An 18491-nucleotide genomic window follows, 5' to 3' on the forward strand; every position below is an offset into this window, starting at 1 on the left:
CCAGTGATTAGAGTTATCTCTATATACATAGGTAATGGGAATTTGTTAAGTTTGTCTCACTACGGTTTAACTGTTGTTCTCTGTTCGGTATCACTCTAAGTGTCAAACATAAGACATTTAATAGCCACTAACCAGACAGAAACGATGGATATGCCAAACATAAATTGTCTCACAACTTGGCAGCTATTTAAATATACTGGTCTAGGTAGTACATGACCAGCCATGGGTGACACATTTCACAACCAAGAGCAGGCTACTGCCATTACTGTGAATTTACCAACGGATTAAGGGATGTCTTTGAAACAAGTAGCGGCAGGGGCGGACGAAAAGGACAAGTTCACTCGAACCCGTAGGACGTTTTTAATCATGATAATGGAAGAAGGACACTGCCGGGCTTCTGACAAGTAACTCGCTATAGTAACTTACTGACCCGCCTAGTAAAATGATTTAATGTACAGCTCCAACTTACATTAAAAATGATGAATATGTTTTTGAAAATTATGGGTAACTGGCTGTAATGTCTCTTACAGCGTTTGAATGTTGCCATGCGTAACAATAGCAGCTACGGGTCAAATAATATTATGCAATTTGCTTTGATTAAAATGATTTGAAAAAAACACTCAACGTGGTATTATTCAGGAACTACAAGTTATCGCAGTAAAGTTAAAAGTGTATCAAAAAGCGGAGTGATTCCAGCCTCCTAATAATCTAAGATGGCGGTCGTGTCTCGCAAGTTTATGGCCGATTTTCAACTGTGGTGAGTCCCCTGTCTATTTCCATTGTGCGAAAATGGCAGCACGGCGTTACAGAAACGCCCACTGACCTCGGCCTGATTTGAAGCTACGGAGCGTTGTTCTCCTCTAGAGTGACAATAAAGTTGCTACAAAGTGACCTTCAGCTGATTTTCCCCAGCCTGCACCCGGGTGCTACGTATAAGTGTTCAGTGCGCGTGCGCACTCGTCTCCAGTCACTTCGACCTCTGCAGCCGGTGAGTATCTGCAGGCTCCTGTCGCTTTCTTTATCCAGTGCCATCCTGCTCGAAACACCTTTTAGCGAGGAGCTCTCGTCACAGTGTACAGCCCACTGTGGTGCAGGCGGCCTCTAAGCCCGGTTCTCAGTCTGTGACCTTCCTCTTTTACAGAGCGGGTGACCCCGGTTTTTGACAGCAGCCCCTGTGGACCCCCGATAAATCACCATGTACGCCTGCGCCAAGCTCGTCTGCACCCCTACCTTGGTAAGGAGTATTGGGAGTGAAGGGTTGGAGCGGGGGTTTTAAGTCGCTAAGGAGGGGACATTGACATTGTCCTTCCGGGCTGGGCCTATGGGCGCATCTGAACCACGGGGCCTTCCCCGCACAACTCTGCGCGCGAACCGAATCCTCTTCTGCCGTGGGGCGTCACGGTTCTGTGTTCATGTCGCTCGTTCGGCCCATGTAAGCGGCCAAATAACCGTGACCTCTATTGGAGGATCAGCCAAGGACAAGCGCGGCCTGCAGCGAACGGCTCCGTCAATTGCCTTCGAAGCGTCCATTGCATGTCTTTTATTTTAATTAAATCGCCTTTCTGTGCTTTGGGTCCTCGTCAAACAACTGTAATGTTTCCGATTAAGTACGCTCATCTGTATATCTTTGTAGCAAGATCACATGCGCTGTTGGCGATAGATGAAACATCGCCAGTCAGTCAAAAAAAAGATATATATTGTTTGAAATGGAAAAATGTGCTGTTTATGAGCAGTGCCGGCACTCTCTAAATAAAAAGTGCTAGTACTCAGTACCGGCCCATTTAAGACACTGAATATAGTGTTTGTATGTGTGTGTGCGCTTTATATATGTTTAGTTTTTCAGACTAAAATCAAATGTCGGTGTAGAGAGTTTTCGTCAAGGTATTTGACCGGTCTGCTTGGGACAGTGTCAAAGAATACTTTGCATAGCATAGGTGAGCGAGCAGCTCAAAGTTTGGGTCCATGTATTGGTAGAAGGTGGTGCTTCCCTAGAAACCAACTGACGTCTCTAGCTGGTTGTGTTGCTGTCACGTTTGGCTTCGTGTGCCTTATAAACGAAGACGATGCGTTGCTGGCAGCCCCTCCTGTCGTTAATGTGACTGTACGAAATGCAGTTAAACTTGCCCCTAATCTGTTTAGTTGAATCCATGTTGCTCCTTAATTTCATACATTTTGTGTTCGTTTGTTTGCAGCGACAGTGATCGAGTTTATTGTAGCAATGACATTACTTAATGAGTGCTGATGCTGGAGACTAACAATAAGCTGGTGAGATGCTTGTGCTTTGATGTTGTATGTCTGTTGATACCCTTGCTGTTTATTTTTCGTGTAGGTCCGTGCTGGGTCCCGAGCTCTCTACAGACCAATTTCATCAACTATATTGTCTCGGCCAGAGGTCCGGACTGTAGAGGTAAATCATTACTACACCCCTGTGCCTAAGTTGAACCGGTCTATGTGACTGATACACCAACCTCTCGTTTAGTCTCAGTGTTCTGATATCACTGGAGGGTTTTTCTTTCTTTTGTGTATATTCTGATTACATGCCTTTCATTAACGTGCTTTCCCATGTTACTTGAGTTGCTTGGAATGCTAGGGCACACGTGCTCTTTACTTGCCCTGTTCACTGAACTCAAGGTTATTTGTAATCGGTTTCTGTTAAGTGTGTTCTTGATCAAGGTTATGTAACTGACATGAGCTCCTGTCCACTGATCTCTATTGTGCTACTGATTGTTCCATTCAAGATTACTGCTGTTATGTAACACTTGCACGGATTAGTTTCTTAAATTGATATTTATTTTTATGTTGCAGGGGAACACGGCGTTGGTTTGCGGGACTCCGAGCACCGTAGCACTCAGAGAATTCCAGACTAGTGCAATCAGCCGGGACATTGACACTGCTGCCAAATTTATTGGTGCTGGTGCTGCCACAGTTGGGGTGGCTGGTTCCGGGGCTGGCATTGGAACAGTTTTTGGCAGTTTAATTATTGGCTATGCCAGGTAAGCACTGGTGGAGGTCTCTTCTATTCAATTGCTTTAAACGACTGCAGCCACGAGGATGAGAACTGTGCTCAGATTTTTGGTACTCTATTTAGACTGACACTACATGCAGTTGCACCATGATTGATATTGGTATGTGAATGAATAGTGCTAAACAAAGCCCCAGTTTTATGCATTCTCTAGTGCCCTCAATCGGGTTATGTCCCAAATGAAAATTGACTGTTCACCCAATTTGAGATTTCTATTTCACACTAACCTCCTTTTTCCTCTGTGAATATCACTACATGCCCTGCAGTTTAGAGTGACGGTGGGGCAAGAGAACTTGCAGTTTTGTGCTGCATTGAAATTGTTTCCTCGCATTATCCTTCAGCCTGAGCTCTAAATTAGGAGTGTTCGAACTCCTTTTGGGGGGAGGGGGCAGAGCATGCAGGGGTTCCTAGGCCCAGCCAATATGGTTGAGGCAATTTACTCCTGATGTCCAAGACTGGACCTACTGTGGATCCTGAGCTTGTCCTCCACTCCTGGTCATAGGCAAATATGTTGCAGAGCTTTCCCTCCTCACACATCCAGTCTGGCTGCTTGGCAGAATACTATTTTTGAGGTCTCAACCACCCCATATGTTTCCAGACACCAAATGTGATTTACGATCCGGGTCTGAAGTTTTTATGTTGAGGTTCTGCTTCTTGTGACGTGTACCCTGCCTTTCCCTCTTTCTCTCGCAAGTCTCACAGTAGGAGAGATTCCAAAGTTGATAATCCTACAACACAGCCCATGAGTGACTAGAGATTAAACCTGGATATTCGCCTCAGTGATGTTTCTAAAGATTAATCCTGGGCCCCAACCAAACCTACACTGATTCCCTTATCAGCCCATCTCCTTCCTCCGGTATTCCTTGGGATCTCACTGAATCGGAGTATCCTTTTAAAGTGTCCAGGGGGAGCCTTACACTCCCTTTTCCAGTGTCCCATCCAGCTCACAGGAATGCAGCAGCAATACACATCTGACTGGTGAGTGGTGGGGTTGGGAGGTAGAATATTCCTGTTCTCATCATGTTTTCACCAGGGAAGCCTGGACTTCCTAAAATGAAACCCAGTGTCCTCCATGTAATGTATAATTTCAGGCACACTTGCACTCGGTGTATATACCCAGCACACAAACCCTGTCCAGTACTGTTACCTCCCTTTAGTGTGCCACCCCAGGCACACATTCAGCACACACAATCTCTGCGTGCACTACTAAACACTGGGGCCTTTCTATATTGTACAGTGGTATGCTACATACAAACACACACTGCTAGTACATGCATTTCCCATGTGTGCACTTCACAACGTTTCTCCCTTTATGTATTGTACTTCTTGCAAGCACACGCTGCACTACCTGGGTATCTCTGGTCTACATATACCCAGTACACACAGCAAAATGCATGCGTTGTTCCGTCCCTGTGCACTTCCTAGGTGCACCTACATCCAGCGCAGTCTCTACTCTTGCACAGCACGTCAATCCAACCAATGTAAGCTAAGCCATGAGTTAAGTACACAGCAGCGGGACCTTAAAGGCGAGGGAGCCAGTAGGCCTCACTCGATTGACACATTACCTTCCACGTTATGCTGCTACCACTGCGCTCGTACTGCCTTAACTTCTGGTGAAGGCAGTTGCCTTTGGGCACCCCTCCAAGTCGAACAAGACCAGTGTCTGTGACAGGCATGTCATGGCACACATGCATGATCCATGTTTGCGTGGGGCAACAAATCAGCATTCTGGATCTGTACAACAGTACAGTAGGGCAAGGGTACACATCCATTACCATGTAGAGAATTTTTTCATGCCAACAAGGAGTTAAAACCATGCAGTATTACAACAGCAAGGTATGAGCTGCATGTGCCTGGGGTGTCTCCACCCCCGCCCCATTCGTGTTTTTTTTTTTTTTTTTTAGGGGTTTATTTATTATTTATTTTTAGAGTTTTCTATAGCGCGAACTTGAACCGATTAGGTTATCAGAGCGCTTTACAGAGCACCAGTTTCGTTACATGTTAACACAGCAGTTTACATAGAATCAGTTACGTTGCACATTTCAGTAACTTGAACCGATTAGGTTATCAAAGCACTTTAAATAAGACAGCATTCGATGTCCAGTGCCCTCCTCCGCCGTGTAGCGGGGGACCACTTCCAGCCCTCCGAAGTCGTCGAGCTGTCGGGACTAGGCTCCTGGAATGTCCAGTGCCCTCCTCCGCCGTGTAGCGGGGGAACTCTTCCAGCCCTTCAAAATCGTCGAACTGTCGGGACTAGGCTCCTGGAATTTCAGCTGTCTCTTTACAACTACTTTGTTTGAAGTCATGACGGAGGTCTCAATCCCAGCAGCAACCAAGTGAGCTCTCTGTCTCCAAGTTTCTCTCCGCGCTTGATGATAGTCTAGTATTATGGATTTAGGTGGCTCGCACTGGTCATGTCACGTGACAAACTTCAGGAAACCTCGTTGTTTTGAAAGATTTTCTCAAGGCCATAAATTCCCCCAGCACAATTTTTCCATCTTAATTCTAATGCGTGGAAATAGCAGGATTGGTTAACCCTGTAAGTCCTGTGGAGGGAGGATGTGTGCTTTAATCCCCTCTATCTCCAAGGCAGATAGGGAATACAGAGATGTTTTTTCCGTGCGGTGACCCAACTTGGGCGCCATTTGGGGGTCAGGCAGAATGATGTTCGTCTGGGTCCGTGTTGGTTCGGCTGCTTTTCCCATTTCTGACCTCGTTCTGGTCTTGGTGCTGGGTCCAGGGCGATGCGGGGGCCTCCGCCGTCCTTAGTGGGGATCTCGTAGGGCCCTCAGCAGGAGATTTCGCGCTAAATGGCAAAAGTCCGTCCTGTCCCGGGCGCCGTCATCTTAGGGTCAGGCAGCTGGGGGGAAACAGATGTCGCTGGGTGGCCTCCGCCCGCCGGCATGCGATACCTCCTCACCGCTATCGTGAACGGGAGCAGCCGTCTTTCTTCCGGTCCCAGCGGCTGGGTTCCAGCTTCCCCAGTGCTGCCGCCAGCCTCGAAGGGTCCCCTTACTGCCTGACGCCAGCCTCGACAGTCGCGGGCGCCATCTTGTCGCCTGCAGATCTCACGAGCAGGGAGAGAGGTAAGAACCCCAATTTTCGGCCCTTCTAGGCTCCGTCGACCCTCTTAAAAGGGGCACCGGACCTTCATGCGCAGACTGTGGCGCTGGATTCCAGGATTGCTGGCCAGGATCGATGTTTATGGAGGGCGACCGCGGAGGAGCTCCGGGGCTCGCCTCCCTCTACATGCTTAGCCCCGCCAGAGCTTTGCTGCATACGCAAAGGTTAGTCTCAACATTTGTTCCTCTTGGGCCTCGTGGGTCCATAATCTTGCAGATAGATGAGCTGCAGGTTGTGTGTGAGTCGGCGGTATGCAGCTTGCCTATCATTTACCTGGGTTTGTCTTTGCACATTTAAAAAGTGAAAGCCATCTATGACCCGTAATGTTTGTATGATGTGATAGTCTTCTTTTGCTGAAGTGAGTCTCAATTTCTGGGATTTTCTTGCAGGCTGGCTAGTGAGGTGCCTGTCTCAGTCTTGAAAGTTCTAGTTCGTGGTTTGCTAACCAGGATCAGCAGCCATCTGGCCTTTGTTTTTTTTAGTTGCACTTAAAAGTTGGGTAAGAGGCTTTAGAAGGTATGGAATTGGGGTTGGCGGGGGCAGGGGCGTAGGTAGGCAGAAAGACTACCTATCTAGCTTTGTTAGACGGGTATCCTGGGATTGTTTGGACCGCTTTGAGGACAACTAGATAAATATACCAAAGCACTAAATGGAAGACCAATTATAGTCCGTCCATAAAGATGTATAAAATCTGGTTTATTAGTGACAAAAGACCAGTTAACTGTAGTCTTGTACATGCATGAGAATCACAGGCGACACGTTTCGTCACCCATTGACTTCAAGGCTGTGGATGTGTATGAACAGTCATTTAAATGTGCCCTCAAGACATATACAAATAGCCGACATGTAGATCAATCAATCGGGGGTTGGTTAAAGCGCGACTACTCACCCATAAGGGTCTCAAGGCGCTGGGGGGGGGGGGGGGTGCAGGTTCCATTCCATCAAGGAGGGGGTCTGTCAGAGCCAGGTTTTGAGGTTTCTTGCGAAGATGGGGAGCGATGTCTGTCTGAGGTGGAGCGGAAGGGCGTTCCATGCTTTGGCAGCGAGGAAGGAGAAGGAGCGGCCTCCCGATCTGGTCTTTCTGGTGCGGGGGACCACGGCGTAGGAGAGCTGGGCTGATCGTAGGGTCCTTTGGGGTGCGTGGAATTTGAGTCGGTTGTTCAGGTATGCTGGTCCGGTGCCGTGGAGGGCCTTGTGTGCGTGGGTGAGCATCTTAAAGGTGATTCTCGCCTCGACGGGGAGCCAGTGGAGTGTGCGCAGGTGCTGGGAGATGTGGCAGTGTTTTGGCAGGTTGAGGACCAGTCTTGCGGCGGCGTTCTGGATGTTCTGTAGCTTGCGGATGAGGTTTTTGTTTATTCCGGCCTAGAGTGCGTTGCTGTAGTCGAGTCTGCTGGTGACCAGGGCGTGAGTGACTGTCTTTCGGTGTTCGAGGGGGATCCATTTGAAGGTCTTACAAAGGAGGCGGAGGGTGTGGAAGCAGGAAGATGAGACAGAGTTGATCTGGCGGTCCATTTTGAGCTCAGAGTCCAGGATGATTCCCAGGTTGCGTGCGTGGTCTGTGGGGGTTGGCGGGTTTCTGAGGGCGGTGGGCCACCAGGTGTCGCTCCAGGCGTCGGGGGTTTGGGCCCATGATGAGTACTTCTGTTTTGTTGGTGTTTAGTTGTAGGCAGCTGTTTTTCATCCATTTGGCGACGGCTTCCATGCCTTCTCGAAAGTTGCGTCTGGCGGTGTTGGGCTCGTTGGATAGGGAGAGGATGAGCTGGGTGTCGTCTGCGTATGACACGATGTTGAGTTCGTAGGTTCTGACGATGGGGCCAAGTGGAGCCATGTAGACGTTGAAGAGTAGATCACAACTTTTTACTGATACGCTGGAAAGGGTGTAAGGGCTTGTGCTCCAAAGGATTAAAATAAGGCCCTTTTCTAGGTATAAAATGAGTAAAAACCTAATCAGAAATGTACAAAGATAGCGGAGAGAAATAGTGTCATTGATCGCCTAACGTAGCAAAAGCGTCAGGCTGGGAAATACTGGACTTGTGATCTCGGATATATAATGACCACGACAAAAAAAAACAAGTGCATTAGTAGAAGACTCCCAATATCGCACAGACAAAATTGGGATAACTGGAAGGTGCTGCACTAGATACGTAATATCCTGGCAATAAGTTTGACAAGAAGAAAATATTAGAAGATCCAAAATCTGGCTTTCAAAGTAAACCTGAAGCCTAATGAAATAGATTACTCCACGAGAGAAGCTCAGTTTAAAAGATAATTGTTCTTTCATTGAAACGTTAATAAAAACGTACAAAAGTAACAGCAGGGTCAGACGGAGAACCTTTAAGTTCCAACCTGTTGAATAAGTTCTGCCGTTAAATAGCCATTCCACTACTGTTATAGCTTCTTGAAAGAGTCCCAGTATATTGGAATGTAAAGATACTTAGTCAATAGACTATGCTAGCAAAATAAAGTCTTTCACGACTTACAAAATTCCTGTCAACATCATCTTTATGTAAAAAAGTGACATTTCTTCACTTCACTCAAACATCACATAATAGCTGGCTAAGATTGCATCTTTAGAATTAAAGTCCTGCCTTGACCTGTGAGATATGGAGAGAGTGCAGGTGACCTCGTAAGACCACTTGCTTGGTGCACATCTTTGAAAGTAAGTTATGCCGTGGCCTATGAGATGTTGAGTAAGTGCAAATAACGTGATGTGAAGTTTGCGCACCTCCGCATTTCATCTGTAAAACATTTATATGTGTAGTTAGCATAAATTAATTTAAGGCCCCCTGCACTCAAATTGGGGGTCTAATATCTGATATAAATTGGCAAGTTCAAAATAAAAAATTTGTAGTCCGTTACCTCCTATCAAGCATTCAGCAAGTATAATGTTGGCGTCCCGGAAGTATAATGTTGGCGTCCCGGAAGTAAGGAGCGGGCGTACAGGAGTGCGAATTATTTAAATTAATTTATAGTATTTGACTTGCCAGCGTGTGTACATTTGTTTTCCGGACCATGACTTTTTTTTTGGGGAGGGGTGGTAGAGAAGCAATACAGTTTTCCGAATTATGTTGCTTTTCCTATTGGTCGTCCGAGTGAGAAACTAAATGAGTATGTGGCAATCACAGGCGAAAGTGCACCGTGGTCATGCTGACCATCTTATAAAGATAGGTGATCAGATAATAGGAAACAGGTAAAGTTGTGTTCGGCTTTACACCTTAAGCAAAGTAAAAGGTACAACAACCCAGCAGTAGATGCAATGGCCCAAATTCTGCCATATAGCAGTAGCTCCTAGTATGTTGCATTTTATTACACTGCACCAAAACTGTAGGAAACAAATACATGTATTGATTGCAGAGTAGAAAGGTGGGCCTCGTCCCATACCCCCTAACAATTGTATCAATGGTCCTCACAGCGTTGTATACAAGATAATAGAAAGTTATTCAGTATTCCCTTGAGCCAATGTAATGGACAACATGAGTGAGATATTCTACATTGACCGTACCGCTAACAGATATATATATGATGTTATATGCTATATCAAACAATCACACGTTATTTCTTTTTTTCTGTGTGATTCCAATCAGTGTTGAGCCTCCCCCCCCCCCCCCCACCTCCCCTCCCCCCGAATTTCCAACACTTACGTTTTGGCCACCTCTTCTAATCTAAACTCCACAGTCGGGAGAGACAGACCTATGTTATGGTGCACATGTACGATCCGTGTTTGCTTATAACAAAAATCCGCATTGGTGATCTGGACAACAGTAGGGCAAGGGTACAGATTCATTACCATGTAGAATTTTTTTTTTTTTTTTTTTCTTTTTCTTCCCAGCAAGGAGTTAAAATAGCAAGGTGTGAGCTGTATGTGCCTGTGCCCCTTAAGAGCTTTGAACATTTGTTCCTCTTGGGCCTTGTGGGTCCATTATCTTGCAGATCAATGAGTTGCAGCTTGTGTGAGTTGACTGTCTGCAGGTTGTGGTTGGATGGGAGTTGGTGGTATGCAGGTTGCTTATCATTTACCTAGATTTGTCTTTGATGCACATTAAAAAGTGAGAGCCACCTGTAATGTTTGTACGGTGTGATTTTGCTTTCTTTTGACGAAGTCCATCACAGCTTCTGTGACTTTCTGGAAGGCTGGCTCTTGAGGTGACTGAGTCTGGAAAACGTTCTAGGTGGTTATTTGGATCATCAGTGTGTTCTTTCTGCTAAGGATGATCAACAGCCCTCTGGCTGTCTTGCCTTTGTTTTTCACAGTTTCACAAAAGTTGCGTTTGAGGCTTCAGAAGGCATGGAATTGGGGTTGTGGTTGGCAGGAAGGGGACCCATCTAGGTTTAAGTCCAGACTGGGATCCTTGTTTTGACACCATGGAGGACACATTGTTTTTTATTTCTTGTTTTAAAAGCTGATTTGTTACTGGCAGGAAGTATAAATCTGTGAATCTCTAAGATGTTTCTACTTAGAGCAGTACTCGTGGAATATTGATCTCAATGCTTATCTCGTTTGATCAGCCTATTATCTTGTATCTGGGGTGTGGGTGTTAGAGACCAAGCAGTGAAGGAATTTCAGCACCAGTAGGACTGCCCTCGGAGTACTGTGGGTTTAAAATGCACAAATCTATTTCGGCCCTATTTGACGACTGTCTTTTCCTCTGCGCATTTATGCACGGAGGGAAACCACATATTAGCATAGTGGTCCCTCTTAGGGGATGTATTCATAGTGTGCAGTTCCTCTAAAGTCACAAATAAAAATCAGGGTAAAGCAGTAAGTCTGGAGAGCCTGAGCAAGCAGATGAGGGTCTGGTGGCCTCATAAGCAAGAGCCCTCACATACCCATATCGGTGTTATGTTTCACCATCTGGCAATGTCGGGCTGCTGCTGTAATGTCCATGGGGCCCTTCGATGGGACTGCTAGCCAGAAGTCTTCTGAAAAGAAGACCCCATGATGGAATGTGTGGAAGTGCCGTGTGTAGGTTGATGTGGTATAAAAATAACCGAAATCCTTCAGAAGCTTTGAAACATAGGTCCTCTTGTTATAAGTAAAACCAAAGGGTACTGTGTTGGAAACAATGATACAGTACAGCTCAGAGTAGTAGAAATATGGGCCAACCTGTTTCTTGCTATAGATTGTTGCTGTGGATCTGGGCAATTCAGCAGGACCATGTGACCTCCAGGGTGACAGAAGGGTAGGTCTCGTCGTTCCTAGCCGCTAGCGAGGTCTCAGTTATCCCCTAAGGGGCCATTTGCTTACTCAAATGAGGTTGGATTTTAGATACTTTAAGGTATACCCTACTCCTTGAGGGTGTCATTTTTGTGATTGGGTACTTGTTAATCCTTACACCTACAACCCCAATGATTTGCAGGGGAGGGAGGGTAGTGGCGAATATACTCCAACCCCGACTACCAGAAAGAGTATGTAAGGGGAAAAATGGGGATGTAGTAGGGAACCGGTGGGGAAAGTCTATCATTGTCATCTGCCAGTGGGTAATCTGCATGAAACCAGCACAATCTATGACCAAATCGGCCATCTTTCAGTTGGATGCTATCCTTTATTGAACCATGTTGGTGATTTGAGTAATAACGTTTTGGTACTGAATTCCCTGGATAAGCAGTCATAGGCTTGCGTTGCCGTATCAGACACTGGCCCAATCTAGGTTTAGCACTACAGATGCCTGGGATCCATTTATTACATCTGCCCCCTCACGCTAAAATGGATGCTTTACTGGCTATATGGTGTATTTCAGCCTGGAGGGTGGAAACTGCCCTTAATTTCTGGCTGTTTTGTGTTCTACTCTCCCGATCCTGAATGTGTTTTGCATTCTAGTTTGTGCGTTCTTGCCATGCCCATTTCCCACAATTCTACAATCTTGGCGTTGTAACTACCTTGCTGGCCAATTGGAGAAATAGTCTTTACATTGTAATGCACTCTTTCCATTGTACTGCAGTAGTATGTCACTGTAGATCTTGAACTATGACCTAAAAACAAAAGGGGCTGATCGTGTAAACATAAGGGGAGGCAGGCCTATTTGGGGGTGATGGTGAAGGGGGTGGGGCGGGGGGGGGGGGGAGTTTGAGAAGCAGGCTCACTGTAAAATGAATTGAGCACATTCTCAAACCAGCCTGACTTGTAAAGCCAATCGGGGCATGCCAACACACAACCTAATTAGCAGCTGCAGTGGCTTGATCAGTATTGTACGAAGTTACCTACTAGTCTGGCCACAGTTGCCATCGCTTACTGAAAGCTTTTTCTAAACCAAGCTTGCCTATACAGGACTATAGAAATCCCTGTTCCTACTCACTGCCTATATTGCAGATGCTTTGGTTTCAGTCTACAGCTAAACTATTTGAGTTCAGGAATCAATCACTTGCAATGGCGTGTCAGGTTTTATTAGGCAAACTAGTTTTGGGGCCTACTGGTTCTTTTTGGCTAGAGAACTCGAGCTGACCTGCTCATTCAGAAAGTGAATGAGCAATAAAAATCTGCAGTTTCTACAGTGCGGCTAATCACCCATGATGGTATCAAGGTGGGGGCTGCTGATTCTTCTAGGCGCTGAGGTTCGGTCGAAGTCCAATGTTGAGGTCCTTCCTGAAGCGCGCTGCAACTGGGATTAGCTGAGGTGGAGAGGCAGTATGTGCCAGGTCTTGGGCAGTGAGGTAGGAGAAGGCACTTCCTCCGGTTCTGGTCATGTGAATCTGTGTGACGGTGGCCAGGGCAAGTTGGGAGTAGTGAAGTTTTGTGACTGGTATATGTAATCAGAGGGGGTGGTTCAGATATTCTGGTCCTGCGTCGTGGAGGGCTTTGTAGGCATGTGTAACAAGCTTGAAGGTGATTCTCTTGTTGCCTGGGAGCCAGTGGAGTTCAGGTGTTGTGTGAGGTGGCTGTGGTGGGGGATGTGGAGGACCAGTCTGGCTGCTGCGTTTTGAATGTTCTGTAATTTCATGAGTGGTTTCTGGGTGACGCTCGTGTAGTGTCGCTTTACTGGAGTTCGCTGGTGATGTGTGCATGGGTGACCCTCTTTCTGGATTGTGGGGATCCATCTGAATGTCTTTCGAAGCAGACTTAAGTGTGTGGAAACATTGATCTGGCAGTACATTGTGAGCAAGGAGTTCAGTATGATGCCGAGGTTGTATGCATGGTCTGTGGGGGTGGGAGGAGTTCCCCGTGCAGGGGGCCACCAGGCATTGTCCTAGGCTGAGGGTATGGGTCCGAGTTGATCTGTCATCCAGGTGGCCTTTGCCTTCATCCCGCTGTAAAGGTTGGTTCTGGTGTCTGGGTTGATTGGTGTCATCTGCGTGTGAGACTATGTTGAGCCTGTGGTTTCTGATGGTGGCTGCAAGGTGGGGCCATGTAGATGTTTAAGAGGGTGGTGCTCAAGGAGGGGCCCAGGGGCACTCCGCAGCCAATCTCTATTGGTTCTGGGAGGAACGGAGGTAGTCTGACTCACTATGTTCAGCCGGTAAGGAAAGAGTAGATCCAGTGCTGGGCCTTGTTATGGATGCTGGCATCGTGAAGTTTTGTGATTGGGGGGCAGTGGGAGACTGTATCACAGGTGGCCAAGAGGTTCAGTAGGATGAGAGCTGCAGTTTCACTGTGGTTGAGGAGGGACCTGATGGTGGTGGTTACTTCGGAATCTGGATTGAGATGTCCAGTGAGTGGTTCTCTTTGAACTCAGAGTTGGGCGTTGATGGCCTTCTCAATGGCCTTGGTTGGGAAGAGGAGGAGGGAGATGGTCTGAAGTTCTTGAGGTCCGTCTGGTCTGGGGATGACTTCTTCAGCAAGGGGTTGATCTCTGCTTGTTTCCAGTCATTGAGCGAGGTGGCAGTTTGATGGTGCGGCAAAGCTTTGGCGGTGGCCGCGGTATGGAAGATCTGAGCAGGGTAAGGGTCTGATGGATTTCCAGAGTGGATGGGCTTTAGTGTCTGGTAAGCTGAGTCCAGTTGAGCAGGATCTGCTGGGGTGCGGCGTGGTTGTGTGCAGTGGCAGGGTCTTGGGTGTTAAAACTGTCACAGATTTGCCTGATCTTGTGGTAGAAGGTGCCCAGTTTATTGCAGAGGTCTTGGGAGGGTGGGATATCTGTCTCGCCTTTGGCCCGGACTAACGTCTTGACTGTGGCGAAGAGTTCTTTGCTGTTTGTGATTTTGGTGTTTCGGTCTTGGGGGGGATGTTTTCTTTGGTATTGAGGAGGTGTGCGTTGGCGGCGGTTCTGAAGGTTGTGTAGGTTTCTAGAGTTTTTTTTCCTTCTTTTCGCAAGCTGCAGGTGCGCCTGGACTTGTGGGAGTGAACCAGCTGGCTTTCTTGGAGTGTTGCTTGCCTGGTGCCTTCTTGAGGGGTGCCAGTGTCTGCACAGTTGGATATCCATTGTGATGGTTGTGTGCTGCTTTGTTGGAGTCTGTCAGTGGTGTGGTAGTGCTGAGGAAGGAGAGATGTTCTTCGGTGTCCTTGTTCCAGCTACGATTGAGGGAGAGGGGCGGTGTGGGCAGTAGTGAATGGTGGAGATGGTGAAGGCGTGGTCTGAAGAAGGAGTTCGGTGGTGTGGCTGTAGGTTCGAGCTGGCGGAGAAGACTGGGTAAAGTGTGTCTGGCTGCGATGGGTGTTTGAAGGGTGGGCGGGGCCTGGAAGGCCTGTTGGCTAGGGTGTTTTGGGGGTTGGTCTGGAAATAGGTGCTCCATGGTTGTTGTTGGGTCGTTCAAGTGAGTGGTTAGAAGGATGGTTGTCTTGTGGATGGTGACGCTACCACCTCCTGGTCGGCTGGCATGATACTTGCAGGTTTTTTCTTTCTTTGTAGTCGGTGGAGAGCAGAGCAGGGGTTAGACCAGGTTTCTGTGAAGAAGGCTATGTCTGAAGAGGCGGCATTGTGGCGGTTCCAGATTTTTGTGGCATGTTTGTGGAGGGAGCGCATGTTGAGGATGAGTGGAGCCGGTCGAGTGCACTGTTGGTCGGCTGGGTGGCGGGTGTAGCTGGCAATTTGCCGCGGTTGCAGTTTCTTGGATGTCCTTTGGTCAGGTGATGTGGCATCCTATGTTGAGGGTGCTGGTGTCATATCAGTGGAAGGTCCAAGAACAAGGGTCCTGGTGCAGATGGGCACAGGAGGGCTTGCCTTTGGCGTGGCAGCCATAAGTAGTGTGCAGGGGGGCTGGGAGGTGGGAAACACTGGGAGTGGGAAGATAACTGGCGGAAGGGTGGGACCATGGGAGATCGCAGCGGCAAGGGTGGTAAAAGGCAAAAAGCTGAAAACGGGCAGAAGCAAAAGAAAGGCAAGAGGGTAGTCCAGCTGCAGGGCAGTTGCGCTCTACCACTAGACCACCAGGGATGAGGTGGAGGAGGGTCTCTAATTCCTGAACAGAGGGCATCAGCAGCTACCAGGTGGAGCTGTGCAGTGAAGGGAGCAGTCCACTAGAAATGTCATTGGCCTGCACTTTCACAGCGCAGCAACCATTAATTAGTATGCGTGGGGGATGGACCGCTGGGAGTTGGGGAAACTTGGGGAAGGGTCACTGAAAGGGCCAGGGCCATAGAGAACAGCGGGAAAGGCAGCTGAAAGTGCAAAAAGGAAAGAGGCAGAGAAAAGCAGATGGAGACAGAAGGGCTGTCCAGCAGCAGAGCAGTGATGCACTACCACTAGACCAACAAGAATGAGGTGCAGGCATGAGCCAGCAGGTGGAGGAGGGCCTCCAACTCCTGACCAGAGGGTCAGCAGCAGCAAAGGGGGCAGCAGTAGCTACCAGACAGTTCTGTGCAGTGATGGAAGCAGTCCACTAGAAAGATGCCTTTATATTTTGTTTATCTTGTTTCATTTTGCGTGCATTCAAAGACCGAGCAGTCGAATGTTAGCTTATGTGTTCTAACAAGCTGCTGCTTGTTTTTATCCTGGAGATTAGAGTTTACAAAATCCACTAACTTTGCATTCAAAGTAAAGTAAACTGACAGTTGTGCTGGCCCGCAACATTTAAATAGCTTGTAAATTAACTGTACAAGTATTTCAATTGAAACACTTTTTGCAATTCTGAAGTGAGATGGAAACATATTTTAATAGGATGAAAGCACGCACAGGTTGTTAATACTTGGTGATGTGCAAATGATACATATTTGAAAACAGATTTCTACACTGTAGAGTATGTAGTTTTATCAGTAAAACTGTGTGGGTTGGAAGGTTTGTTCCCATTTCAGTGGAAAATGTTGGTCTGTAAATGCTTGAGCGCTACAACATCATGCTCTAGTAATATCTTTGTTACGCGTGACATTATCATATGAACTGCGAAGCCTTCCTGCCCTGATATTCGTGAACTAAGGCATGTCAAGTGTCGTGTACCGTACATGGAGCTATTTTTTTTAATATACATGGAGCTTAAGTTTGGTCTAATAAATCAAACTATGTACAGCAGACATAATGAGCTCACATTTGAATGTGCTAGCGTATGTAATAATGATGGAAAGGTGACTCGTATAATTAAACATTTGCCTAGGATCACACTATTTGAGTCCAGTTTATTGAGTAGGTTAAGTAGATAATTCAAATCGCTAGACCTGCAGGGTTTGTAATATTTTCAGATTTTGAGGCCTGTGGATTGTCAAAACGTCTGCTGTGCAGGTCACTTTTTAAGGTCTGTCGCAATAGGTTGTATTTGCCCCATGTAACTATTCACTTCTCCAGTTTATTAATTTGAGTGCTTGCTGTTTTGCATGCTAACATTTTACTTTTTGTTTTTAGGAACCCTTCTCTGAAGCAACAGCTCTTCTCTTATGCTATCCTTGGATTTGCACTTTCTGAAGCCATGGGTCTGTTTTGTTTGATGGTTGCGTTCTTGATCCTGTTTGCCATGTAAATGTGATGCTCAAGATGTTGGCATTAGATGATACAGATGTGATTCTACATATTTTACTCTGGCTCCCAAGAGATGTGTTGTCATGGGAATGTACATTCTTTGCAAGGTCGTTTCATTAAAAATAGTGATAAAACTTGTACAAATGTGGTGGTGTCCATTCTTGTGGGAGAAAACGAATGTGCATGATTTACGTTTCATTTTTTGAATAATGTTTCATGGCCATCCTAGGTTAGCCAACATTAACTTACTGCTCCCAATTTCCACTTTGGCTTAATGCACTGGCTCAACTCAGCCCGTGTTCTGTGCCATCTTCAACGGAACTGTTGGTTCCCACAATGAGGGCAGTCCACTCCTCAACAGATGTTCATGTGGTGTTTTTTTTTTTTCTCACCTGTCATATTAGATCTGTTGAATTTGTCCATCGCATCACCACCTGGGCGACACGCCTGTTCATTTTTGCCTTTGTTGCACCATACATTTCACTGTTCATTACTTGGTTCTTTAACCAGCACCGCACACGTTCTAGTTGCCAGCATTTTATGTCAACGACAGCCTGCACTGTTTTTCTGCATTATTCATTCCTTATTTAGTTTCCACAAATTCTTCATTTGTCAAGGGGAGACAACTCAAACTTTGTCGTAGTCAAAGTCTTCAGCTTTGCGTGTATGCTTTAAAATAAAAAAAATAGTCTAGACCCTGGACTTCATCTGTCATTGAACATCTACAGTCTCATCTACAGTCTCATCGACCTCATCTGGTTTTTCCTCTATTTAGATTCTCATGCATTTGAACCACCATCTAGTCTGCTCCATGTCTGGCACCACTGCCCTTTGAACATTATGTTCGAGGCATGTTTGGCTGTAGCTGCACATGCTTTGCAAACTACTGCCATCGAGTGTTGGGCACGGATATTTGCCACTTTTTCTTTGAAGTCTTTCGAGACCTAACGCGGGTTAAGTGTTTCCTCCTTTTGGTAATGGAGAGCCTGAGCATAGTCTCCTCCATTGTTGGGCAGTGTTCTTACTGCCATCTGGTTCAGATGTGTATTGCAGCGCTCCCGTTTGAGACGGCTTCTGGGATCCTTTTGATGCGTAATCCACTACCCTCGTTGGTATTGTGTTCGAACGAGTTCATCGAAATTGGTAGACTCACTCATTGGAACACTCCGATTACGGCCTTCAGGCCTCAAACGTTCGGGCTACCTTGCATTCATTCAACTCCATCATTGAATCTCCGCTGATGAAGCTGGCTCCATTTTAATTTCTGCCCTGGTGCTGTTCCAAGTACCCATGGACTGACAATCACAAGGTCTACAATCTGTGCTTATCCCCAGTGTACAAAAAAAAGTGGGCCTGTCGGTCGTTTCTATCCAAAAAGACTTTGCGAGACTGTCTGGCTCGACGCTGAGCTGCAGAGACGTGATATCGACAAACACACCTGTCAAGATATCGAACCAGCCGAGGAAGATCTCAAAACGTCAACGCGCCATTTCGGTTCAAGAGTTGTCCTCTGACTTGGCGTCTCATGA

At 46.8% G+C, this 18491-nt stretch overlaps 1 protein-coding gene across 1 annotated transcript; it reads left to right on the forward strand.

The window, feature by feature from the left end:
• Positions 1-874: 874 nt before the first annotated feature.
• Positions 875-17106, forward strand: ATP5MC3 (ATP synthase membrane subunit c locus 3). Its single transcript, XM_078681530.1, has 5 exons — positions 875-988; positions 1142-1234; positions 2330-2407; positions 2806-2993; positions 16849-17106. Exons 2-5 carry the CDS (start codon positions 1196-1198, stop codon positions 16961-16963), a joined length of 420 nt encoding a protein of 139 aa, XP_078537656.1. The 5' UTR covers positions 875-988; positions 1142-1195; the 3' UTR covers positions 16964-17106.
• Positions 17107-18491: the final 1385 nt, after the last annotated feature.

Source organism: Lissotriton helveticus, chromosome 3_1 (genome assembly GCF_964261635.1).
Source record: "Lissotriton helveticus chromosome 3_1, aLisHel1.1, whole genome shotgun sequence".
NCBI classification, from domain to species: Eukaryota; Metazoa; Chordata; class Amphibia; order Caudata; family Salamandridae; genus Lissotriton; species Lissotriton helveticus.

Coding starts and splice junctions, on each gene's coding strand:
- ATP5MC3 (XM_078681530.1), top strand. CDS start 1,196: ATGTACGCCTGCGCCAAGCTCGTCTGCACCCCTACCTTG. Junction 2,408..2,805: donor CAGAGGTCCGGACTGTAGAG/GTAAATCATTAC, acceptor TTTATGTTGCAG/GGGAACACGGCGTTGGTTTG. Junction 2,994..16,848: donor TTAATTATTGGCTATGCCAG/GTAAGCACTGGT, acceptor TTTTGTTTTTAG/GAACCCTTCTCTGAAGCAAC.